This window comes from Erpetoichthys calabaricus, chromosome 12, assembly GCF_900747795.2.
Source record: "Erpetoichthys calabaricus chromosome 12, fErpCal1.3, whole genome shotgun sequence".
Classification (NCBI taxonomy): domain Eukaryota; kingdom Metazoa; phylum Chordata; class Cladistia; order Polypteriformes; family Polypteridae; genus Erpetoichthys; species Erpetoichthys calabaricus.
This window is the reverse complement of record NC_041405.2, coordinates 122,159,067-122,186,869: the sequence shown is the minus strand read 5'-3', so window position 1 is coordinate 122,186,869 and position 27,803 is coordinate 122,159,067. Positions and strand designations below refer to the sequence as shown.

General features: G+C 39.5%; 2 protein-coding genes across 2 annotated transcripts in view; one reads left to right on the top strand and one right to left on the bottom strand.

Annotated features, from left to right (window-relative positions):
• Positions 1-27,803, bottom strand: part of LOC114663138 (type-2 angiotensin II receptor-like) — a 241,545-nt gene that overhangs the window by 179,106 nt on the left and 34,636 nt on the right.
• The window catches only part of LOC114662548 (sodium- and chloride-dependent neutral and basic amino acid transporter B(0+)-like), a 185,803-nt gene that overhangs the window by 139,030 nt on the left and 18,970 nt on the right, over positions 1-27,803 (top strand). Inside the window, exons 2-4 of the mRNA XM_051935437.1 lie at positions 12,744-12,906; positions 20,638-20,769; positions 23,665-23,826. Of these exons, the coding sequence (XP_051791397.1) occupies positions 12,744-12,906; positions 20,638-20,769; positions 23,665-23,826 (457 nt within the window). The remainder of the gene's footprint in view (positions 1-12,743; positions 12,907-20,637; positions 20,770-23,664; positions 23,827-27,803) is intronic.

Below are 27,803 nucleotides of genomic sequence, written 5' to 3'. Positions count from 1 at the left end.
GATGTCAAGTGCCCCTGGGCATGCACCCAGAACACTCTGATGGCAGAACCGCCTCTGTGTGAGAGCACGTGGGCCCCACGATCTGCCGGCCAGCAGGAGTGACTGCGGATTTTAGAAAAGGTGGTTTATGTCCCATCCAGTGCTGGTTCTTGCCTTGCGTGTAGTGCAGAGCGGCTCAATCGTGTTCGTGAAACGATCTAATCAGACTGATGACATACAAACTGAACATTAGTTCTGATTTATGGTTTCGATAGCATTCGATAAGCAATCGCTAAAAAGTAGTGTATTCGATACGAATGAAATGAATGTTTATATGAAAGGTGATTAATCCTTTATGTTTTTTAGTGTGAGGCTGCCTTAACCAAATTTGCATGGCAATGACGGACGCAGCTAACTTAAAGTAAATCCTATCATTAACAATTTTTATAGTCCCTGAATGATGGCTTGTGTTATTTAACTGCTTATCATTATGGATTTCTGACTGTCTGAAAACAACATACTTGAAAAAAGCGAGAAAGAAAAACAACCCCCCGAAAAACCCACTGTAGTTCTGCTTTTCTTTCTTCAAGTACGGCCAGTACCAGAAAATGGTGGGGGTGGAGGGGAGGGTAGAGAGGTTGGTTGACAGGGGCCTCCAGAGGGGGGTGGGTCCGTTATAAAGCAAGTAGCTGAGACCTGTACAGCTCAGATGATGAAGGTGCCGCGGAGCTCTGCTGGGCAGAAGAACCGCCTCGAGTAAGAATTGGTCAAAAACTTTGTGTCTAGAATGGAACTTCACTTTTCAAACCGTGCTGTAACGAAAAAAGAAGATGTAAGTGATATTTTATTCTTCTTGTTCCCTGTATAAGAAAAATAAGTGAAAATGTGCTTATTGCTATAAAAGCAAAATAAAGAAATAAGCAACAGCATGCACAAGTCTGGGGTTGTAATTTAAACGCAAATGAAATCATTTTGCAAATAGTTTTAGGTTAATCAAATAGTTTAAAATTGTTAATTTCTACCCCTGCTATGGGATGACAGCATTAGAAACTAAAAAAAAGTAAGAGGAAGGAAGGATACTCCCAGAAGTTTTTCTTTACAAATGAGCAGACACTGGTTCAAAGGTTTAGTTCCTACTGACAACCTTATGGGCTGCTCATACACTTTAATTGCTGTATATCTCTGATGTATTTCATGATTTACTTTACACAGCAATATTGTGTGTAATACCTATACTTAATGTGACACTCGTTCGCTGTTTCTGCATCCGGTTTCTTCCTGTTAAGCCAGTTTTTCTTCCCACATCCCACAAACGTTCAGGTCAGGATGACTGCTGACACCAAGTTAGCCCCTTGTGAGTGTTTGTTGGTCCTGTGATGGTCCTGTCCAAGGCTGTTTTCCTGTCTTGCACCCAGTGTTTCTGGGATAGGCCTCAGTCACCTGTGGGTATAAAAATGCTATGTTTTAGAGCTTTGGTAGAGTAAGTGAGTCTTTCAAAATTACAAGCTCCGTCAGACTTGTGCTTTGCAGTTCAGTGACGTTGCAGCTAAATCACTTTGTCTGCCCTGTCGTGCTGTCGGCATCTCACAAATATTTGCCTTTTTAAATATCTGAGTCTGAAGAAAGATACTAAACTTAAATTATTTAGTGTTGAAACTTTTTATTTACTTTGTTACTTTGATTTGAACATATTGCCAAAATATCCACGTCAGCTCTTTATTTTATATAATTTTCTCTATAGTCAATTGATTATTTTATATAATTTTCTCTATAGTCATTTGAATGAAGCAAAGTATTGAGAAAATAAAGTCAGTAAAGGCTGGGAAGTGGCCTTTGAGGTCCGTCCGGCAGTAGAAAGGTCACTAAGTTTAGAGTGTGTTGGGTGGAAGATTAGTGGAGTGAGATTATAATGGTCTCAGGGTCACACAGATTCATGAATTTTGATATGTTTTATGTCTCCAAGGGAACTGCAAAAATGGCTTTACTTTGTGATTTTTGTAGCAGGCAACAGGATATCACTCGACACAGACTGAGGTGTCTTACCTTTTATGTTGTTGATCCCCAAATTCTTGTCTGGGTACTCAATGAGATGCAAGTGCTTGTTATTTTTATATATAACGTAAAATGTGGCACAACTGGAGCTTGACAGGACTATATATTGATACAAATCATTATTCCTTTATGAGAAGACAATGGGAAGAACTGCTGTATATACTTAGATACATATAATGAACATTATTATATTTGTTCATCCTTATTTTATTGTTATGGTTACTCTGGATAGTCATAAATCATCTGTCTATAAATTTTGTGTTTATATTATAAATCTAAAAGTCTGTCAATATGCTATACACAAATAAAACAACCAATCTTTATTTTATGTTGTGTGTTTTAAGTGAACTGTGCACAGCTGTTTGTATTACAAGTTAAAGGGAATCAAGTAATACTTTATAAAATGTGTAAAGTTTGGGTAAATTTGACAGATATCTGTCTCCATAAATACAGAATTAACAGCAGATTGAGATTTAGATTAGCAGAGCTGCCACAAACTTCCAGGGACCGGAGCTCAGTTCTCATCGTAGTTCCTGACTGTGTGAAGTTTGCATGTTTCTGCCAAGTATGTGACAGGTTTCTGAGGGCATTTTGGGTCCTCCCACATCAGGACATAAAGAGAATATTTACTGGCAGTTCTAATTGATTTAAACGAGATTGGCTGTATGTGCCTGACTGGTTCTTGTGGTGGAGACATATTGAGTGTTGGCCTGTGTTGTACCCAGTGCTCTCCAGAAATCCTGTGCACCCCCAATTCCTAGAAATTGATCTGAAGTGAGATCAGATGATAGACTGATGTACGTTGGGACTTGCAGAGGTGTTGTTTCTGATAATTTTATTTTTCAAATGTGTCAGGGAGGTGCAATATTTCAGAGGTGAATCACTTTTAATGCTTTTTGTGTTATTCACAACATTGTTTAGTAGTTAAGGGCATTGGATTTTACACCACACAATGCTTGTTCAGTCACCATCACTACCTCTGTGACCATAAAAGCACATCACTCAAAATTCTGTAAATAATATATGTATTTAAAAATTATATTATGTGTTGGTAATTGTAAACCCCCATGGGATTGTGTCCAGTGTAGAAAAATAATATATAAAAGAAATGGTATTGAACACTTAAACACTTAATCATTTAATATAGTCTAATGATGTCCTTACATTTTCAATCTCTGGCAGTGGCTGACAAAAAAAGGATTGTCCAATATTTAGTATTTTATTATGAAAACGGAATAGCTAGTCTGTAAACAGGAAGGCCTAAGAGGAGGTTTATGGAAGTGGTGAGAGGGGGCATGCAGGTGGTGGGTGTGACAGAGCAAGATGTAGAAGACCAGAAGATATGGAAACAGATTAACAGTTGTGGCGACCCCTAATGGGAGCAACCAAGAGAAGAAGAAGAAGAAGATTGGGCCCATAGTGATCTTTAGAAAGGATACCAAATACCTCTGGGTTATATGGCATGTTGAATGTCCACAGACTGAATGGTGCTACATAGTTATATTCTATAATATAAATCTATTGTTCTCAGTCAATAACAGCAACCAAATGGCAAAAAAAAAGGGAAGGAGTTTACATAATTTGTAATGAAGATCAGATGCACACAGTCTGCTCTGGGATTCAAAAGCTTTTAATCTGTACTGGATGACAAATACTTAACAGCCCAATGCATGTATTAAAAGTTTCTACACAGTAAAAGGAAACAAATACTTGTATTTAATTATGAGGTTCAAAAGTCTTTAGTCAACAAATATGAAATTTTATTTGTCTAATATGGGTCAAAAAGCTTCAATTCTATAATAGAATCCAAATTTTTTTAGTGTTATTTCAAAATCGGAAGCACACCATTCTAATCTGAGAAGCTTGAAATTTTGGAATTAAGCACCATTTGTCTAGTAATTAGTCATTTCTAACCTGCTTAGTCCTTAATAGGGTTGTGGGGGTGCTGGAGACTTTCCTAGCTAGCATGGGGCACATAGGTTAGAACAAACCCTGGACTGGGCTCCAGTCCATTACAGGGTGAACACACACACCACATAAACACACTACAGCCAATTTAGGTTAACCAGGATAGCCAGTTCACTTAATCTGCATGTCTTTGGACTGTGAGAGGAAACCATCTCAGACACAGGGAGATCATGCAAAGTTCATGGTGGGAGGACCAGGACACAAAGCCTTGTCTCCTTTCTGTGAGGCAGCAGCACTACCTCTGTGCCACCGTGTCATCCCCATTTGTCGAGTATTTGGATTAATATCTTCTAGTCTGTAATGGAAACAAAATACTTGCATTCTAGTAGTGAGGGGGTCATAAATGCCTCTAGTTTAATATGTAAATCAGTGGCTTCTGTACCATAATTGGAACTCTAAATGTCTCTAATCTAGGAACTTTAATTGCCTCAAATTTACTTTGGAGAATTTAATCTACAATGGGCACCTAACCTATTACAAATACTGGCTCACAACAAACAAAGTGAGGGTCAAGTTACATACAGCCTGACACCATGTTGTAAATGTCTAAATTATCATTTTGCAAATAATATTAAAACAAATCAACCTTTGAAATTAGTGGACAGCAGCCTAACCCTCCATGACAAAGCTAAGTCTTACCTGTGAGCCCCCAGTTCTTTGGTTTTTTTCCTCCATCACTACATTCAACTGGTAGCTTTACTCTGCATGAATTGCCTTCCCAAAACCATCTCAGAATGATCTAATGACCAAAAGAAATGTGTGACACCATTACTGCAGCCACTACCTCATTAGTTATCTCTTCCTTAATTAAACTGTAGAGAAAAGCCAAGCAAAATGACACCTTTTATTGGCTAACTAAAAAGATTACAATATGCATGCTTTCGAGGAAACTCAGGCCCCTTCTTCAGGCAAGATGTAATCAATAATTAAATTAAATAATTAATTTAATTAATTAAAATAATTAATTAAACTGTAAATGCAAAGCTTGTGCTCATTAAGGGATTAGGGGCTATGACTTCTTTCAAGGTATCATATTACTGACAACCACTTTGTATGAGAGGCAAAAATCTCACATTACATTTCTTCTAACGTCTCCTCCATGTGCCTTCCAAAGTAGAAAAAAGTGCAATTCATTTAGCAAGGTGTGTAAATTTGAAAAATTCAATCTTTTTAAACACATCTTTGATGTGGCATATCATTTAACAGAAAAGCAGGGATTCCTTCACCTGGGCCATTGACTTAGCTGTGCATTTTGATAAGCTGAAAAACATGTAAATATGTTTAGGTCTTTTAAATTTAGACATTCTGAATTCTTAGTCAAATATGGTAATGGTAATTATCACTTAATTTCATCTGCCTCTGATTACAGTAATATTTCCTCAAAATAATTTGTTTGCAAATATAAATAATTTATTCAAATCTCCTTATTCAAAAAGAAAAAAAAGAATGGCATCAAAAGTAGGGACGCCAATAATTTTGGGTTTCCTGGAGTAGCTGTTTGCATGGAAGGTTACTTTAAAAGCACTCCATCTTGAATCTGAGAGGAAGGAGAAACATGAAGTAAAGAGGAGAGGTTCAAAATTTCAGGAAGGCCCTGACTGCAAAATATCTTGTCATTGCCGTGTGTGGGAATTATCTTTCTCTCTTTAGTTTATATCATGAAGAGGCTTGAGCTGGTAAGAACCAAAGGCTGTTCTTTGGAAAGTGTTGATCTCCATTTTTTGTTATTTAATATTGTGGACTTACAATTCCCCGCTGGTTTTCTTATATAACAGTACAGTACTGTCTTTTTTTGAATTTTCAACCAGTCTGTGTTGCAGTGTATATTGTGAAGACAAACTTTCTCTGCCTTTTCTTTATATGCAAAAATTCTTTTTCATAATTTTTTTTGAACATTTGTTATTTAATGTACTGGCCGATCCTGCTGTTCAATTTTTATCATGACATTTACTTTTTAAATTGCAGTGAACTTATGATAATAAGAAAGTACAATATTAAGCAAAGAAACACTCCCTATCCTTCATATTCAGACACCAGCTACATTTTGTAGCAAATTATTAACAGGGCTTTGGAATAACTAAAAGGTGCCTTTATTGTTAGGAAATTTCAAGCGGTCACAAGACTTGCATTGTTTCTTGGTGAGTTACTTCTCAACTAATGATAACAAGCCAAAACACCTAAGTAAAGGAATATTATTTAAAAACATTACTATAACAATGTGTTAGTACTGCATTGCTGACATACAAATCTCCACTTGCTGCAGGGATATCGAACTGTTGGCCGTAAGTTTACGTCCCTACTATTTGCCCAGAGAGTTTGGACATGTCATTGTTGTTATTGTATACATTCCTCCCCGGGCAGACGTGGAGTCAGCGAGTGACATCATCCATTCCGCTGTTGCTAAGTTACAAACGCAGCACCCTGAGGCGCTTGTGCTAATCGCTGGAGACTTTAACCATGTGACGCTGGACAAAACATTACCTGCATTCTCCCAGTATGTGGACTGTAACACCCGGGGAAATAAGACTATTGATTTACTTTATGCAAACGTTAAAGATGCATACAGCGCCACCCCGCTGCCTGCGCTTGGGAAAGCAGATCATAACCTGATTCTGCTTCAGCCTCACTATAAACCAAAAGTTAGAGTCCTACCTACAACCACACGATCATTCAGGAAGTGGACTCCGGAGGCTGAGAATACTCTGAAAGAATGTTTTGGAACTACAGACTGGGATATCCTGCAGGGATTTCATAGTGAGAACATTGAGGAAGTTGTTGACTGCACTACTGACTACATCAACTTCTGTATGGACATTGTAGTTCCAGTAAGAACAGTACGCTGCTATGCTAACAACAAGCCATGGATTACAAGTGACATCAAGGGCCTTTTGAATCAGAAGAAAAGGGCTTTTAAAGACGGTGATCAGCATGAGATCAAGCGCGTGCAGAAGGAACTCCGAGTCCAACTCAGGGCGGCGAAGGAGCAGTACAGGAGAAAGCTGGAGCAGAAGTTGCAGAATAACAGCATGAAGGAAGTGTGGGATGGGATGAAGATCATCACTGGCTGCAGCTCGAAGCGGGGTGCCACCATTGAGAGAGACGTGAAGAGAGCAAACCAAATGAACAACTTTTTTAACAGGTTTGACCACCCTAACCCACTCTCACTCTCACCTCGGAGTACTGCACCCTCCACACATCCTTCTGCTGATACCAGCATAGGAAAGACATCCCCACCCATAATTACAACAGCGCAAGTGAGCAGAGAGCTGAGGAGACTTCGTGCCAGCAAAGCAGCGGGTCCAGATGGAGTATCGCCACGACTGCTGAAGGTCTGTGCATCGGAGCTGGGGGGTCCTCTACAGCGCATCTTCAACCTGAGCCTGGAACAGGGGAGAGTCCCGAGGCTTTGGAAAACATCTTGTATCACCGCAGTCCCAAAGGTATCACGTCCTAGTGAGCTGAATGACTTTCGGCCTGTTGCTCTGACATCACATGTGATGAAGACCATGGAGAGGCTGCTGCTTCACCACCTTAGGCCACAGGTTCAACACGCCCTTGACCCTCTGCAGTTTGCATATCAGGAGAAGGTGGGAGCGGAAGATGCCATCATCTATATGCTACATCGATCCCTCTCTCACTTGGACAGAGGCAGTGGTGCTGTAAGAATTATGTTTCTAGACTTCTCTAGCGCCTTCAACACAATCCAACCTCTGCTCCTTAGGGACAAGCTGACAGAGATGGGATTAGATTCATACCTAGTGGCATGGATCGTGGACTATCTTAAAGACAGACCTCAGTATGTGCGTCTTGGGAACTGCACGTCTGACATTGTGGTCAGCAACACAGGAGCGCCACAAGGGACTGTACTTTCTCCGGTCCTGTTCAGCCTATATACATCGGACTTCCAATACAACTCGGAGTCCTGCCATGTGCAAAAGTTCGCTGATGACACTGCTATCGTGGGCTGTATCAGGAATGGGCTGGAGGAGGAGTATAGGGACCTAATCAATGACTTTGTTAAATGGTCCGACTCAAACCACCTACACCTGAACACCAGCAAAACCAAGGAGCTGGTGGTGGATTTTAGGAGGCCCAGACCCCTCATAGACCCAGTGATCATCAAAGGTGACTGTGTGCAGATGGTGCAGACCTATAAATATCTGGGAGTGCAGCTGGATGATAAATTAGACTGGACTACCAATACTGATGCACTGTGCAAGAAAGGACAAAGCTGGTTATACTTCCTTAGAAGGCTGGCTTCCTTCAACATCTGCAATAAGATGCTGCAGATGTTCTATCAAACAGTTGTGGCAAGCGCCCTCTTCTACGCAGTGGTGTGCTGGGGAGGCAGCATTAAGAGGAAAGACGCCTCACGCCTGGACAAACTGGTGAGGAAGGCAGGCTCTATTGTTGGCATGGAGCTGGACAGTTTAACATCTGTGGCAGAGCGAAGGGCGCTCAGCAGGCTCCTATCAATTATGGAGAATCCACTGCATCCACTAAATAATGTCATCTCCAGACAGAAGAGCAGCTTCAGTGACAGACTGCTGTCACTGTCCTGCTCCACAGACAGATTGAGGAGATCGTTCCTCCCCCAAACTATGCGACTCTTTAATTCCACCAGGGGGGGTAAACGTTAATATTTAACATTATACATAGTTATTGTCTGTTTTTTTCACCTGTATTATTATCATTCTTTAATTTAATATTATTTATTGTATCAGTATGCTGCTGCTGAAGAATGTGAATTTCCCATTGGGATTAATAAAGTATCTATCTATCTATCTATCTATCTATCTATCTATCTATCTATCTATCTATCTATCTATCTATCTATCTATCTATCTATCTATCTATCTATCTATCTATCTATCTATCTATCTATCTATAAGCAAAAGTTGGCTCATGAGAAACTGTTTGTGAATGAATCAATTAAATATGTTTAAACCTTTGTTTGGAAAACTACTTGAGACAGATGGTTTTGAACTAATATGGTACTATACTGGAATGGATAAAAACAAAAACATAACAGTCTTTACACAATTGTCTTGGAGACTTTAATACAAGAATCAATGTAACATGACAACAACATTTATTTATATAGCACATTTTCATACAAAAAAGTAGATCAAAGTGCTTTACATAATGAAGAAAAGAAAAATAAAAGACAAAGTAAGAAATTAGAATAAGACAACATTAGTTAACATAAAATAAGAGTAAGGTCCGATGGCCAGGGAGGACAGAAAAAAACAAAAAAAAAAACTTCAGACGGCTGGAGAAAAAAATAAAATCTGCAGGGGTTCCAGGCCATGAGACCGCCCAGTCCCCTCTGGGCATTCTACCTAACATAAATGAAATAGTCCTCTTTATATTTAAGGTTCTCACGGAAGGACTTGATGATGATGGTCATGCAGACTTCTGGCTTTTAATCCATCAATGTTGGAACATCACGGTGGTTTGAGTAGATGATGGTGGCGCAAGCCGCCGCCACAAAGAAACTGGAAAAAGAAACAGAAGAGAGTAGGGGTTAGTACGAATTTTAGAGCCACCATGAATTGTTATTATAATGAATTGGATATACAGAGTATCAGGATTAAATTAAAGTGAAGTTATTAGAAAGCCATGTTAAAATAATGTGTTTTTAGCAGTTTTTTAAAATGCTCCACTGTATTAGCCTGGCGAATTCCTATTGGCAGGCTATTCCAGATTTTAGGTGCATAACAGCAGAAGGCCGCCTCACCACTTCTTTTAAGTTTTGCTCTTGGAATTCTAAGGAGACACTCATTTGAGGATCTGAGGTTACGATTTGAATATAAGATGTCAGACATTCTGATATATAAGATGGGACGAGATTATTTAAGGCTTTATAAACCATAAGCAGAATTTTAAACTCAATCCTGAATGACACAGGTAACCAATGTAGTGACATCAAAACTGGAGAGATGTGCTCGGAATTTTCTTTTCCTGGTTAGGATTCTAGGAGCTGCATTCTGCACTAGTTGCAAACGGTTTATGTCTTTTTTGGGTAGTCCTGAGAGGAGTGCGTTACAGTAATCTAGTTGACTGAAAACAAACGCGTGAACTAATTTCTCAGCATCTTTCTATGATATATGAGGTCTAACTTTTGCTATGTTTCTTATGTGAAAAAATGCTGTCCTAGTGGTCTGATGAATATGCGATTTAAAATTCAGATTACAGTCAACAGTTACCCCTAAGCTTTTTACCTCCTCCTTGACTTTTAATCCTAATGCATCCTGTTTGTTTCTAATAGCCTCATTGTATCCATTATTGCCAATCACTAAGATTTCAGTTTTCTCTTTATTTAGCTTTAGAAAATTACTATTCATCCATTCAGAAATACAAGTCAGACATTGTGTTAGTGAATCAAGAGAATCAGGGTCATCGGGTACTTTTAAAAAATACAGCTGTGTGTCATCAGCATAGCTGTGGTAACTCACATTGTGCCCTGAGATAATCTGACCTAACGGAAGCATGTAGACTGAGAAAAGCAGCGGACCCAGAATAGAGCCTTGTGGAACAGCATATAGGATATCATGTGTCTTTGAGTTGTAATTACCACAACTAACAAAGAATTTTCTCCCTACCAGGTAGGATTCAAACCAATTTAACACACTGCCAGAGAGGCCCACCCATTGACTAAGGCGATTTCTAAGAATATTGTGATCAATGGTGTCAAATGTGGCACTCAGATCTAAGAGGATGAGAACAGATAAATGGCCTCTGTCTGCATTTACCCGCAAGTCATTTACTACTTTAACAAGTGCAGTTTCTGTGCTGTGATTTGTTCTAAAACCTGACTGAAAGTTAGCAAGAATAGCATGTTTATTGAGGTGGTCATTTAACTGCATAATGACTGCCTTCTCTAGAATTTTACTTAAGAAAGGCAGGTTAGAGATGGGTCTAAAATTTTCAAGAGCAGAGGGCTCAAGATTATTTTTCTTAAGTAGGGGTTTAACTACAGCAGTCTTAAGACAGTCTGGGAAGACCCCCATATCGAATGACGAATTTACTATGTCAAGAATATTATCAATTAGCACGCCCGATACTTCTGTGAAAAAACTTGTTGGTATTATGTCTTGGCATTATGTCAAGGATGCATGTGGAGGGTTTCAGTTGAGAAATTATTTTATGTAAATCAGGTAAATCTATCCTGGTGAAAGAATTTAATTTGTTTGTAACGGAGTACTGGGGTTTAAGAGGATTCTCAGTTGTTGGGGAGATATACTATGTTATTTCTAATATCATTCATTTTTTGATTGAAAAATACAGTAATAGCCTCACAGGTTTTACTGGAAGTACTTTGGAGGCATTCCTTTGAGTTACCTGGATTTGAACACATTGTGTTCAAATATAACATCTGAATAATTATCTTTTAAAGAATCACCATGGCTTGGGGAAACAATGATGCAGTGTTTAGCCACTGCTGACTTACAACTTAAGGTCAGCCATTTCTAATTCAGCCCGCAGTCATGTGATCTGTGAACTGGAGTTTGTGAGTTTTTTCTGGGTTCTTTAGTTTTTCTAAAATATTCCAAAGATATGTATGTTAGAATATTAGAACAATCCAGACGAGAACAGGCCATTCAGCAGAATACAGTTCTCGCCTGTCCTATCATCTTAATTCTTCTAGAAAAAACATCAAGTCTAGTTTTGAAAGTCCCTAAAGTCTTACTGTCTACCATCCTTCCAAGTGTCTATGGTTCTCTGTGTAAAGAAAAACTTCCTAATATTTGTGCGAAATTTACCCTTAACAAGTTTCCAACTGTGCGGTGGGCTGGTGCCCTGCCTGGGGTTTGTTCCCTGCCTTGCGCCCTGTGTTGGCTGGGATTGGCTCCAGTAGACCCCAATGTCCCTGTAGTTAGGATATAGCGGGTTGGATAATTGATAGATGGACGAAGTTTCCAACTGTGTCCCCATGTTCTTGATTAACTCATTTTTAAATAACAGTCTTGATCCTCTAGACTAATTCCCTTCGTAATTTTAAACACTTCAATCATGTCACCTCTTAATCTTCTTTTGCTTAAACTGTATAGGCTCAGCTCTTTTAATCTTTCTTCATAATTCATTCACTTTAGCCCTGGAATCAACCTAGTCGCTCTTCTCTGGACCTTCTCTAGCACTGCTCTGTCCTTTTTGTAGCCTGGAGACCAAAACTGCACCTAGTACTCCAGATGAGGCCTCACCAGTGCATTATAAACCTGGCTCTAAGGCTAGGGATTTGCACTGGCAGTCGGAAAGTTGCCGGTTCAAATCCCGTAAATGCCAATAGGGACTCTGCACTGTTGGGCCCTTGAGCAAGGCCCTTAACCTGCAATTGCTGAGTGCTTTGAGTAGTGAGAAAAGTGCTATATAAATGCAAAGAATTATTATAAAAGTTGAGCATAACCTCCTTGGACTTGGACTCCACACATTGTTCTATATAACCTAACATTCTGTTTGCCTTCTTAATGGTTTCTGAACACTGTTGGGAAGTCGATAGCTTGGAGTCCACTGCGACTACTAAATCCTTCTCATAAGGTGTATTCTCGATTTTCAGACCTCACATTGTGTATTCAAACCTAACATTTTTACTTCCTATGTGTAAAACTTTACATTTATCGACATTAAATTTAATCTGCAGTTTATTTAGCCAAGTCTTACACTCACACTATAGCTCTTGTTGTTTCATTCTGTCTTTATTGATCATAATTTTGCTAAAATGTAAAAGTTTTTTTTTTCTTAAGGACAAGACTGATGTTCAGAACAGTCATGTTGGAACAACTGACGAAAACTTGGATCGAGGAAACTGGTCAAGTAATACTGATTACTTGCTTTCGTTGATTGGCTGTGCAGTGGGGCTAGGAAATGTTTGGCGATTCCCCTACCTTGCCTACAAGAACGGAGGAGGTAATGACATTGTTAAATTTAATTGCTTAATTATTTAACATTTGAACATCATCGAAATACATAAGCAGAAATGTCATTAAAGTAATTTCAACAATATTTTACAAAATAAGCATTTGACCATACATTGTTTGGGTCATGTCAGGCATTTTGTATGCTGGTAGAGGTCTGAAAGCTACCCTGCTGAACTTAAGAGGTGGCTTATAATCATTTAATACAGTATGTGCAGAACAATATACAAAAAATGCTGGAAATGTTACAAAACTATGTGTGTAGTACAAAACTTCGGGACCACATCTTTTAGTAAAATGACTGACCCCTAACTTTTTTGAAGCAGCTTAGCTATTAGCTAAACAAATGGGCTTGACGGACTGAATGGTCTCTTCTCATTTGTTAAATTTCTTATGTTTGTTTCAATGTGCATAGTGGAGCTCATGAACATGGAAACAATTTATGCTAGCACATAGTGCTGGGTGGTATTCTGGTTCATACCAAAAACCTTTTTTTATTTTTGTTATGATATGGATTTTTCTTATACCGCAACACCGGTTTAAATAGCCTAAACAACATTCGGAAATGTGCCGCAGCAGGAAACTGTTTAAGGAGGAACCTTTTTCACTGCTGCACTGCTAAACACGCATACACCAGAGTACATGCGTTAGTGGAGTTATTGAACGGTGAAAATGGACAGAGAACATTCCAGAACTGAAGCTGTAGCAGACAATAAAGTTGAACATGATGACACAGAAGAACTTTTGCAGAAAAAAGGAGCCGTGTCTGTTGTCTGGAGACACTTTGGTTTTAAAAGGTCAATTGTGGACCTTTATGTTCAAATGTGTGAATACTGTTTCTATACTACTGGATAATACTGCAAGCCAAGTTGTACATGTTTTACTTTTTTTTCAATACTGTGTAATGTACCGTGGGTACTGTGTAATAGTGTGATGACATGTTGACTTTATTCTCGTAATTTGTCATTAAAGTAGAACGTCGTAAAGTGAACTTCATCTTAAAATTAATATTTAATGTACTAGATTTTCTCAAACCCCGTCATAAGTTATGTAGCACGTTAAATGCTTTGTGTTAAGTTTTCCCGGAGCCATGGTTAAGTGCTACGTGCTTCTTAAACTGACTTCCTCTTGCACTAAGAATACATTAATTGCACTATTATTTATTTTATTGTTATTATTTATTAGTTTAAATATTATGCAGTTTAATGATGGTAAAGTTATTTAAAAAGTCACTTTAATGTGTCAGTGGACAGAGATTGTTAGCATTAACAGAAAGTGTAGTTGGTTTACAAAAAATATTTACTCTTTATTCATTTTCTAAGACATGTTCAGTGCAGTACAACTTTTGACAAGCACCTCTGGACTTTACTAAGTCTAAATGCCTCTTTGGATGGTTGAAAATATGTCAAAATTTTAGTTTAACTTCTTTGCAAAATTTGTTCAATAAAAAGGTTATATATTTTGACTGCAACTGCCATGCAATGTGATTCCTTCTCTTCATCAGTGCCACCCCCTTGAAAACTATCACTTTAAGGGGCCAGGCAAACCTATATTAATATTTATGTGCACATTAAAATATTTTTTTGTACAATGTACAATTCTCATGACAGTGGAATAGGTCATTCTTAGCCAGTAATTGCAGTGGAAAATGTGGTTAACATCCACTCATGCATGGGAAAAAAATACCGTTGTATACCGTGAAACCGGTGTAATTTTGAAAAATACAGTGATATAGAATTTTGGTCATACCACCCAGCACTACTATCACATGCATTTTTGGTTTTGGCAGAAAACATATAGTTCCTTTTCTGGCAAAGGTGTGCTCAAAAATCAGCCAATGTTTGACAATGGATAGTTCATACATGAACTCCCCATACCTTTCCTACCTGTCAGATCTTTCAAAAGGTGCCACATTGGAAGGTGTAGCTTGTGTAGGTGTAGACTGTGCCCCAAATTGGTCTCTATACTTGCTTTGCCAGTTGCCAAATTTAAAGCACTTCTATCATATTTCTATCATATTTTAAATATAAATCAAAACAACAGGAAAACTAGGTGTGTATCACTCTATATAATAATTCTTTATATTTATACATCGCTTTTCTCACTACTCAAAGCACTTTATACATGGACAGAGGGGAACCACTTCAACCATCACCAATGTGTTATACCCACATGGATGATGCAACAGTATCCATAGTTGTGCCAGTGTGCTCATAACAAATTATCAATTAGGTTGTGAAGTGCTGAGGGAGAGAGAGCTGATTAGAGACAGAGGATAATTAGGAGGCCAGAATGGACGAGGCCATAATGGGCAATTTAGCCAACATATTTGGATACACCCTACTCTTTTCGAAAGATGCTTGGGCATCTTTAATGACCACATAGAGTCAGGACCTTGGTTTTATGTCTCATCCAAAGGATGCACCATATTTTCAGCACAGTATCTTTGTCCCTGCACTGGGGTTGGGGCATTGGAATCCACACACAGACCACAGAATAAGTGCCCCTTGTTGGCCTCACCAACACCCCTTAGAGCAACAGCCAAAGCTTTACCTAGATGGTCTCCCATCCAGCTGGCTGGGTCCAGACATGCTTAGCTTCAGGTGGATGACCTGTTCTGAACCTCAGGTGGTATGGCTAATTGATCCTTTATGCCTAACATTAATAACATTAATTTAATTTTGCAAATCTGAGATTCACATTCTCCAGCAGCAGCATACTGATACAATAAACAATATTAAATTAAAGATTGATAATAATGCAGGTATACAATAAACAATATTAAATTAAAGATTGATAATAATGCAGGTAAAAAACGGACAATAACTTTGTGTAATGTTAAATGTTAACGTTTACCCCCCTGGGTGTATTTGAAGAGTTGCATAGTTTGGGGGAGGAACGATCTCCTCAATCTGTCAGTGGAGCAGGACAGTGACAGCAGTCTGTCGCTGAAGCTGCTCTTCTGTCTGGAGATGATGCTATTTAGTGGATGCAGTGGATTCTCCATAATTGATAGGAGCCTGCGGAGCGCCCGTCGCTCTGCCACAGATGTTAAACTGTCCAGCTCCATGCCAACAATAGAGCCTGCCTTCCTCACCAGTTTGTCCAGGCGTGAGGCGTCTTTCCTCTTAATGCTGACTCCCCAGCACACCACTACGTAGAAGAGAGCACTCGCCACAACTGTCTGATAGAACATCTGCAGCATCTTATTGCAGATGTTGAAGGACGCCAGCCTTCTAAGGAAGTATAGTCGGCCCTGTCCTTTCTTGCACAGAGCATCAGTATTGGCAGTCCAGTCTAATTTATCATCCAGCTGCACTCCCAGATATTTATAGGTCTGCACCATCTGCACACAGTCACCTTTGGTGATCATGGGGTCCATGAGGGGTCTGGGCCTCCTAAAATCCACCACGAGCTCCTTGGTTTTGCTGGTGTTCAGTTGTAGGTGGTTTGATTCGCACCATTTAACAAACTCATTGATTAGGTCCCTATACTACTCCTCCAGCCCAATCCTGATGTAGCCCACGATAGCAGTGTCATCAGTGAACTTTTTCACGTGGCAGGACTCCGAGTTGTATTGGAAGTCCGATGTATATAGGCTGAACAGGACCGGAGAAAGTACAGTCCCTTGTGGCGCTCCTGTGTTGCTGACCACAATGTCAGACGTGCAGTTCCCAAGATGCACATACTGAGGTCTGTCTTTAAGATAGTCCACGATCCATGCCACCAGGTATGAATCAACTCCCATCTCTGTCAGCTTGTCCCTAAGGAGCAGAGGTTGGATTGTGTTGAAGGCGCTAGAGAAGTCTAGAAACATTTTTCTTACAGCACCACTGCCTCTGTCCAAGTGGGAGAGGGATCAATGTAGCATATAGATGATGGCATCCTCCGCTCCCACCTTCACCTGATATGCAAACTGCAGAGGGTCAAGGGCGTGTTGAACCTGTGGCCTAAGGTGGTGAAGCAGCAGCCTCTCCATGGTCTTCATCACATGTGATGTCAGAGCAACAGGCCGGAAGTCATTCAGCTCACTAGGACGTGATACCTTTGGGACTAGGGTGATGCAAGATGTTTTCCAAAGCCTCGGGACTCTCCCCTGTTCCAGGCTCAGGTTGAAGATGCGCTGTAGAGGACCCCCCAGCTCCGATGCACAGACCTTCAGCAGTCGTCGCAATACTCCATCTGGACCCGCTGCTTTGCTGGCACGAAGTCTCCTTAGCTCTCTGCTCACCTGCGCAGTTGTAATTATGGTTGGGGATGTCTCTCCTATGCTGGTATCAGCAGAAGGATGTGTGTAGGGTGCAGTACTCCGAGGTGAGAGTGAGAGTGGGTTAGGGTGGTCAAACCTTTTGAAGAAGTTGTTCATTTTGTTTGTTCTCTTCATGTCTCTCTCGATGGTGGCACCCCGTTTCGAGCTGCAGCCAGTGATGATCTTCATCCCATCCCACACTTCCTTCATGCTGTTATTCTGCAACTTCTGCTCCAGCTTTCTCCTGTACTGCTCCTTCGCCACCCTGAGCTGGACTCTGAGTTCCTTCTGCACGCACTTGAGCTCATGCTGATCACCATCTTTAAAAGCCCTTTTCTTCTGGTTCAAAAGGCCCTTGATGTCACTTGTAATCCATGGCTTGTTGTTAGCATAGCAGCGTACAGTTCTTACTGGAACTACAATGTCCATACAGAAGTTGATGTAGTCAGTAGTGCTAATGATGTACCTATAATGGTTTTTTGAGAAACGTAATTTGTGGTCTTGTGCTTCCAAGCCAATAAAATTAATCATCATATAGCAGACTATTATTCTTATCACAAAAAAGCAAAATATCATGCCACTTATCCAGATGTTCAAGCTTAAGTCAGTTGGCACCTAATTGTAATCTCTAATCAATGATGTGCACATTTCCCACAAACTTGGTGCATATGTGCAAAACACATTTTGAAAGAAAAGAAAAGAAAAATATAACAAAACAATGTAATTAAGTATGAGAGAGAAATTAGCTTCCTCGGCTATTCTCAATTTGGAATTTTGAATAAGGAGCTGCACTGAGAGCAAAACGTAGACACTTTCACAATCAAGTAATTGTTTATTATAACAGTATAAGTTGGAAAAATGCAGGCAATAAAGCACCACAGCCCTGGAGTTTTAGTGCTCTGAGGTGGCAGAACCAAAGATCTGAGGGACATGGTCTAACATCCCATTACCACAACATAAAATATACCATAATATGATATAACAATCTTGTTTCAAACTCAAGTACCCAACTCTAGGTCATGTGGCAGCATCAAGCAAAATGCATTAACTAGCCTTGGATAGGGCTTCTGTTCATCAAAGGATCAACTCAATTGCACATTGGGCACACAGGGCCACTTTGAAAGTCTCCTAATAAACCTAAAATGTACAGAATGTGGGAGGAAATGTGCAGACTTCATATGGATAAGGACCAGGTGCAGGATTTGAACCCAGGATGCTGGAACCATGATGCAACAATGCTTGCTGCTGCCACTCTGCAATCAAATGCTTTGTTACACAATAGGATTAAATGATTTACCGTATATGCAGTTAACTCATTAAAAACCCACCTTGTGCTTCAGTTTTACTATCTCATCCAACAGCTATTTAAAATCAATACAGGTATAGGCTTTGTGAAATGAAAAGCAGAAAATCCACCTACTTTGCAGTGTGTGGCATTAATTACTGAAAAGACTAACACTGCCTGGAGTCTTTTGAAACCTAAAACTATTCTGTCCCAGGGAAATGGGAAACTGGTGTTCTTAAACTCCTGCACAGCGAATCAAGACAGTGCAAGTGTTTAATGGCAAATTTAGGGCATTGTGAGGAGGTAAGGAGTATCTTAAAGGTCAGGTAACCAAAACAGACTGTATTGTGCCTCCTTAGGTCAAGATTTTCTGTGAAGCCAAGCTGCATTATATTTTTTTGTTATTTTTGTTTGATGGTTTGAGTTTTTTTTTAAATACTTACAAGAGACATTTGACTGCCATGGAAGTTTTTGATTGCCTTACCATTCAGTGCAATTGAAAGCAAAGAGGATCCGTTGTGTGCTAAAGTATAATAATTGCATAATGCCAATAAATGTCCAGGAAGTAGATGTATTAATAAGTAATCAGTGGAGTCCTGCACACATACTGTAAGAAACTAAACAATATTTGCAAGTATTTTACATTGAATTTGCATTATTGTAACAATGTATGGGCAGCAGGTTGTCTTGATGCCTAATAGCCTGGGCTCACGTTTTGACTAGTAGTTGGGGTGCCAATAATACGCTTATTCTCTCCATGGCAGGAAAGATGCACTTGAAACTGTGATTTGCTCATGTGTGTGAAGATATGCATTTCTAAAAATCAATGGTAAAAGATCTTACGTTTTGGCCTTGGTCACCATGATGAGTACTCATTTCCCTAGTGTGAATTTACTTTACCTTCTTGATGACTATGTTGTTCACTTTGCCATATTTGTTTCCATAGAAAGTTAATCTGTTCCTTCTGTGCTGTTATATATTAACAATGGATGCTGGGGTTGAATGAATCATAGAATTGCTAGTTGATTATGAATATGTTCATTACACATCTAGCTCTCTTCTGTGATAACAGTGCAGTTTTATAATTGTAATTACCTATTTACTTAATTTAGCCACAAGGGGAGCAAACCAGCCCAACTTGGTGCCAGTCACAAGACTTGGTAAATATAGAGGGTTAGTGTCAGGAAGGTCCTCTGGCTGTAAAATGTAACCAAAACTTTAACGATTGATTTTCAGAAAATAATAGAGTGTACCCCACAGGTGACACACACTTGCAAATTTGTGTAATTACTTTCCGTAGTGTGGCCCCTTGACTATTTTCATGTGCCTTCGCCTCATTGGCACTGATACCTCTTGTCTTGTTATTAGGAGTGTCATTCTCTGGTGACCTCATATTCCCTGGTAGCATATTGGTAGTCTGTTTTGACTTTGATGTTCTGTTGTCCATATCACATATATCATGTGAAATTTTTACATTTATGTATCATATTTACCAAGAAATAAATTGTCACTTGCAAAGCACTGCATAATTATACATGCTTGCCATCCATTATGTGAACTTAATTCATTCATTGCTGAGCTATGAAGAACCATAACATATTCCAGTGTATCCTGCAGTATAGGATACCAGGCAGGAGCAAATGCTGAACAGAACTCCAGTCCATCAACACAAGAGAACACGAAGACTCTGTATAGACAGTGGTGGACCAAGACTATCACCAGCACAATCTAAATTAAAAAGCTTAACACATTACTTTTTAGTTTTTTACCATAATTAATATACTTATGCTTTCTTACAGTTTGCAAAAGAGAGAAAAACAGAAACATGGCACTTAAAAACCCATCATTAAATTACAGCAAATACAGATTAGTAGCATTTTATCCAGTCATCCATTTTTGTAATCCTTCTTTTCCTATTAGGAGAGCAAGAAACTTGCCCCAAATGCCAATTTTGTCCAGATTAGTAGAGCTTGGAAGTTACTTGGAAACTCACAGAAATGGAAGTTGTATCAGCCCAGAAGTCTAAGTGGTGCTTGTCCTCAACAGTATCAACTGACTTGTTACACAGAATGTGATTTCTGAAGGCCTATCTTTTAGAAGATCACTAGTAGTATTGTTTTACAGCTTCGAGTATTTTAATGATTTGATGAAGGTCTCAGTCTAACATAAAAATGTGTGTTATTTTGTAGGTGCATTTCTGATTCCATACACCATAATGCTGGCCTTTGCGGGCCTCCCCCTCTTCTTTCTGGAATGTTCCTTTGGGCAGTTTGCAAGCCTTGGTCCTGTTTCTGTGTGGAAGGCTGTCCCAATCATGCAAGGTCAGTATAAACTGCACTGATTTTAAACAAAAGGCTTTTAATATTTCCAGCAAATGTTGATTTTAAACCTTAGCTTAAAGAGCCTTCAGCGCATTAGTACTGGGATTTGCGTTTGTTTCCTTCTAATGCACCAGCAATTTGGTCTTTAATTGTATTTTAACCACAATGAAGGGTAAAGCATTTTTTTGTTGCCTGGAGCGTTGCTATTCAAGTATGGTCTCAAATGTATCTAGCAATTTGTATGTTGGAACCCTTAAGCATGGAATAAATTAAATTAAAACAGTAATTCTTTTAAGATATGCTTTGTTGATAGACGCTGCTTACTGGCATGCAAAAGTTTGGGCACCATTGCTTAAAACATCTGATACTCCATCCACCCATCCATTTTCCAACCTGCTGAATCCGAACACAGGGTCACCGGGGTCCGCTGGAGCCAATCCCAGCCAACACAGGGCACAAGGCAGGGAACCAATCCCGGGCAGGGTGCCAACCCACCGCAGGACACACACAAACACACCCACACACCAAGCACACACTAGGGCCAATTTAGAATCGCCAATCCACCTAACCTGCATGTCTTTGGACTGTGGGAGGAAACCGGAGCGCCCGGAGGAAACCCACGCAGACACGGAGAGAACATGCAAACTCCACGCAGGGATGACCAACATCTGATACTGTGAATAGTTAAGTGAGCAGAAGATGAACTGATCATCAAAAGGCATAAAGTTAAAGATGACACACTTCTTTAATATTTTAAGCAAGATTACATTTTTATTTTTATTATTAACAGGCACAAAATACCAAAAAAATTAAATGGGTGTGAAGTAAAATTTTGGGCACCCAGCATGGTCAGCATTTAGTAACACTCCCTTTGGCAAGTATTACAGCTTGTAAACCCTTTTTGCAGCCAGCTTAGAGTCTTTTACTTAGGGTATTTTCACCCATTTGTCCTTGCAAAAGCCTTCTAATTCTGCAAGATTCTTTGGCCGTCTTGCATGCACTGCTCTTTAGAGATCTATCCACGGATTTTCAGTGATGTGTAGGTCAGGGGACTGTGAGGGCCAGGGCAAAACTATCAGATTGTACCTCTTGAGGTATTCCATTGTAGATTTTGAGGTGTGTTTCGGATTATTATCTTGTTGTAGGTCCCATTTTCATTTTAACTTCAACTTTTTTACAGATGGTGTGGTGTTTGCTTCCAGAATGTGCTGGTATTTTTTTAAATCCATTCTTCCCTCTACCAATCACATATTCCCTGTGCCACTGGCTGCAACACAAGCCCCAAGTATGATCGATCTCCCCCATGCTTAATACTTGAAGAGGTGTTCTTTTTCTGGAATTCAGCACCCTTTTTTCTCCTAACATACCTTTGCACATTGTGGCCAAAAGTTCTGTTTGACTTCATCAGTGCATAGGACTTCTTTCTAAAATGCACCCAACTTGCTTAGATGTTCATTTGCAAACTTCAGGGGCTGAATTTTGTGGCTAAGACACAGGAAAGGACTCTACCATGAAGGTCATACTTGTTCAAGTGTTGCTGTCATAGAACAGTGCCCCACCACTCCAGAGTCTGCTAAATCTTCCTGAAGGTCTTTTACAGTAAAACAGGGGTTTCTGTTTACCTAATCCAATGAGCAGTTATTTCAGAAAGTTTTCTTGGTTTCCCAGAGCTCAACATGACCTCCACCATTCTGTTACCTGCTTTTTCTTAATAACATTATGAACTGAGGAAACAGATATCTTCTTATAGCCTTCTCCTGCTTTGTGAACACCAAGTATTTTATTTTACAGAGTCCTAGGTAACTGCTTAGAGGAGCCCAAGGCTGCTGAATGCTGGGACAAGGTTTAAGGAGTCAGAGAATATATACAACTTTGTAGTATGCATCACCAGGGGTTTCCTAACGATGACTGTGAATGAGCCATTGCCCTAATAAACTAATGAAGATCTGAGAACTTGGGAAAAGCTATCTGAGACTTCAGATATTTTAGGATGCCCAAAATTGTGCATGGTGCTCCTTTCGTTTTACGCTATACAATTGTACAAAACAAAAACAATACACTAATCTTGCATACAAATTAATAAAAGAAATGGGTCATCTTTAACTTTATGCCTTTTGGTGATCAGTTCATCTTCTGCCCGCTTAACTATTCACAGTAGCAAACATTTTAAGCAAGGGTGCCCAAACATTTGCATGCCACTCTATAGCATTATGTCTAAGTGAATTACAGTAGCTTGCATGGTGTAGACACGTGAACAAAACTAGGAGACGTTTTCTACCTGCACTGAACTAATCCACACAACAGGCACAAAGAAAACCAATGTGAGCAATGCAGCCATTTAAATGAAATGATCAATCAAATTGACATGTCACTTAACCTGCTGAGGCTGCCAGAAGCAACACACCAAATGGACAGACCAGGCTATCCCATCCACTAACCTCTAGTTGGAGAATTCCCAGATGCTTCCCAGGTAATTTCAGATTAAGCCCTCTGTAATCTAGATTAAGTAGTGTCATGCCACCTCGGTCTTTCTTGATTAAAGAAAGTCAAGACTCAAACGGGTTACTGAATGCAATGCACGTTTTTTATTACTCAATCCAACAATTCCACAAAATCACTCATCACTCCCACAGTTCCTCTATGTCCTGTCTGAAAGCATCATGGGAACTGTAGTGCTTATCATCTAATTAGTAAGTACTTGCATCTCTTCAATTGACCTGTTTTCTTCCATAACCTGCACTTCAAGTATAGAAATGCTAATTAATTCTCATCCTGGCCACATCAAACTTGGTGGCCAACCTTTCCAATGTATGCCGAGCGCTATATAATCTGGTGAGCCCAAAAAGTCATGTACATGTAAACATTGTTTGTTTTTTCCCAATTTTTCATCCACAGGTGTTGGTGTTACAATGGTGCTGGTATCATCTCTTGTGGCAATCTACTACAACTGCATCATTGGCTACAGTATTTACTACTTGTTTGCATCCTTCCAGTTCCCCCTTCCATGGAGTGACTGTTTTGAATGGTCTGATGAGAACTGCAGTACGCAGCCCAAAGGTATGGATAACTGACCTAACAAACAGAATTGCCACCTCATGGTACTTGCGCTTTCTCTGCAGAATTTACATTCTAACTCCATGTTCACTTGGATTTCCTTGGACAGTTGTTCAAATGCTCTAAAAGTATGCTTTGAGTTTTAGTGATAATTTTATTTGATCACTTGTGTACAAGTGTGACTCCTGGACAGGTTTAAGCTCTCTTAATAAACAACATAAATATATACACCAATGAAATGTACTACAGAAGACAGATGGAACATGCATAAAATGCTATAATTAATTTAGATAGTGAAAAGGCACTATATGATAGGCAGATAAATAACCAACTGAGTTCTCACTGAACAAATGACACTCTTTTCAGATGGCATCCCCACAGGGTGACTTAGGGGCAAACCCCATATAGAGTATAGAAAGCAACTGTCTTAGCTAAGTGAGCCAAAGGAGAACTCCGTCAGCATGAATCAGTCTTCTGTCTCCTTCTAAGTCCAACTTCAGAAAAACAGTGCATAGAGTGCTGTAACTAATTGACTTGTTATTTTGCAAAATATCTGGTGAGACTAATATGCCATGTTGGGATGAATGGCCTGATTTTGTGAGTTTTTTCTTTGATGAAGATAATGATAAAGATGGATGTGCAGGTTAAATTGACAGGTGAATCTAAGCTGGTGTGGCCTAAAGTGTACTATAGAACGACCTGGCACTCTACCCAGGGATGGCTGAGGCCTTGCACTCAGCAGTGCCAGGAAAGGCATCAACTACACTAACGTAAGCATGTACAGAATATAAAACACCAAAGTAACATTTTTTTATGATTCCTCTAAAAGCAAAAGCACATTAATGTTGTGTGATCTACTGAGGGAAACAAAGAAAAACAAGCATGTAGTGTCAAGGTTAGAGACAGTGAGACGTGAATAACCCATCATAAGAACAGTAAACCCTTAATGAGGAGAGTAAGAGCAGGTAATAAGAGTGCGGACAACCACACAGCGACAGAGTCAGCAACTGAGATTAGGAACAATATATACTTTATCTAAACCTGTTTATCCAGAGCAGGATCACAGGAATCCTGGAGTCTACCCCAGCAGGTTTGGATGCAAGGTAGGAAAAATCCCTGGTATGCAATATGTGTGACATGGCTGATGTTAAGAACAAAAAGAATATGATATTTCAACTATCTATTTTGAGAGAGAGAGAGAGAAACATTGAAAAAAGGGGGACAAATATTTTAAAACATAATTCTGATACTGGATTATTTTCACAATACCAGGTATTTTGAGCTGCGAATATGAATTAAAAAATATAAATGAATAAATAGAGAATAAATACAAAAACACATTGGTATGTTTAGTTTTTCACCAATTGGCAGACTCTCTTCACCAACCTACTTGTAGTTTAGTAGAGATTATGCCAACTCAGGAATTTTACAAGGTTTATATCGCTTTGTTGTTAAACGACCTTTTATAAACAAAAGTGATTTGTCAGTAACAGTATGCTGATCTTGTATGATGACCTAGTCAGTCTCTTGATCAGTGTCATTTATTTTCAGAAAGGATTTCTCCTGAGTGGAAGGTGAATTATTGTCAACAAAATCCAGCCACCTGGGAAATAAACTAAAATATTACTCACTCCTAATTATTCTGTCCATACGGTAAAGGTTTTGTTGACCAGCACATTCTGATTTCAGGTGTTCGAATTACATCTTGATATACAACAAGTGCAAAGAAAGTCGGCAGAGTAAATCACTTTTTATTTCAAACGCTTCATGCACCAGTAGTCAGTTTGCTCTGTCACCACAAATGCTGTGTGAACAGCCGCCCTCCGTCACCAGCCACTGTTCACTGTTGTGGCGTTGCTACAATGGGGCAAGGGGTGCAATGCACCCGGGCCCCGGGCCTCGGGAGGGCCCATCAGGCCTCTTTTTTTTTTTTTTTTTTTGCGGCGCTCTCATCAGGTGATCAGGGCATCAGACCATCAGTCACAGTCAAATTAGTTAGACTGATCGTATTGCTTATTAATTTAAGTAACTTTGTCGTAAGGACTTTCACATGTCCGTATTTAGCGATTTTAGCCACCGTCAGTCAGCATTTTTACATTTTCCCACAATTACATTATTTTCATTAGCGCCGTCCGACTCGGCCGGGCGGGGCGGCACATTGTGTACAGACGGCGGCGGCGGCTAAAAACAAAGCGACATGTTCGCTTCATTCTCCGAAAGGCTATAGCTTAGTTATGAAGCAGGCAAGCAGCTTCCCACGATCGTCGACGATGCCTCTATAAAGTTAGTGAATATGTATTCAAAGGACATAACTGCAGACTATTGCACAGAAGTATTGTCCTTCAAAAACGCGTTCAAACAAGATTTATGTCGAATGAAAAGTGTCCGTGATTTGGCTGATTTTTTGATTGTGGAAAATTACTTATCATCATCAAGTTTTCCAAACATAGTCACAGTTCTGATCTTGTTTCTGACATTGCCAATCACTGTATGTTCAGCAGAGCGCACATTTTCAAAATTGAAGATTATAAAGAATTATTTGCGGAGTACAATGACAGAGATGAGACTTTCTGCGTTCGCTGTGCTATCGATTGAAAGTCGACGAGCCATGAAATTGGACACCAATGAGCTTGTAGCAGAATTTGCAAGAAAGAAAGCAAGAAAACAAAAATTCTGATGTGTGCAGACAGTGCAGTGTCAGGTAACTCACTTGTCAGGTTATCAGTCACGTATTAGTATTCCATGTACTTAATTTATGATATCATAATAATCATAACATTGGTATTCAGTGTATGTAAGTTTGTATAACAATTTTTATTGACGAAATATAAAGAGATGAGAGATTAAAATTGTCTGATTTTTACATAATTATAGACGTTCCGTACTTCCGTATTGTATGGGATTGGGACAATTTCGTATTTCGCCGCCCCTGTCTGTCCCGTTTGCTGTTGCCGTGAGGCCTGAGCCCCTGACGAAAATTGAACGGAATGCTGAAATGCTCGTTATATTCTGTATTGAAAGTTTTAACCGTCGTGATTTTGATATGTAAACATAGATAATCCTTTATTTTTATTGTTCTATAGTACCGGCTATAGTACCGGCTGAGACAACAGACGAGTACAGTGTATATACACTATTAGGCAATAACGCCAAGTCGCGAACACACGTCTGTTTTTACGCCTTACAAAACAAAACTATATTTTTCTCCGAACATCGTTTTTAATGGTTTCCTTCTCAATTTATCTTGTCTTCAAGCATTTCAGCAGCGAGAGCCCCCCCTCCGGAGCGCGTGCGCACGAAGCGCGCAGGTTTGGGGGCCCATTCAATGATGATTGCACCCGGGCCCCTGTGAACCTTGCTACGCCGTTGGTTCACTGGCTGAATATATGCAGGTGGCTTGTGGTGGATCACTTTCTATTTTACAGTTAAACATTACAAGGTTTAAAGACTAATGGCAAGACTATTCATTCAAAAACAAAAACTAAAAACATTTTCAGTAAATTATTACTTTATTTCAGATTACTTTATTTCAGTTAGTCTTTCCAGCTACTTTAATAGTTTAGTTTAGTTTTAGTTTTCATTTCATTTTTATGAATTATTTTTTTTCAGTTTATGAAAATGTTTTTTTAGTAATAGTTTCAGTTTTATTTTAGTTTTCAATAAGTATAATAACCTTGGTATACTCTACCAGGAGTTACTCCAGGCCAATCTCTGAAATTTCAGCATGAGCCAGAAGGGTCCTATATACTCCAAGGTCACTTGCTCACAGTGGCATCCATTAGAACCTAGAGAGACCATCCCTTTAGCTAATGCATTGCTAAAGGGCCACACTACAAAGGCAGCATTCAGGACACCAGTTCATTTTGTTGGAAGGCCAGGTTCCAGCTGTTCCATCCTGGATATCTCTGCTCCCACCTACAAGGACAGAGACATTGTATTGACTTCCTTCTAGTATTCCTTGGCCTTTGTCTCCCCATGGT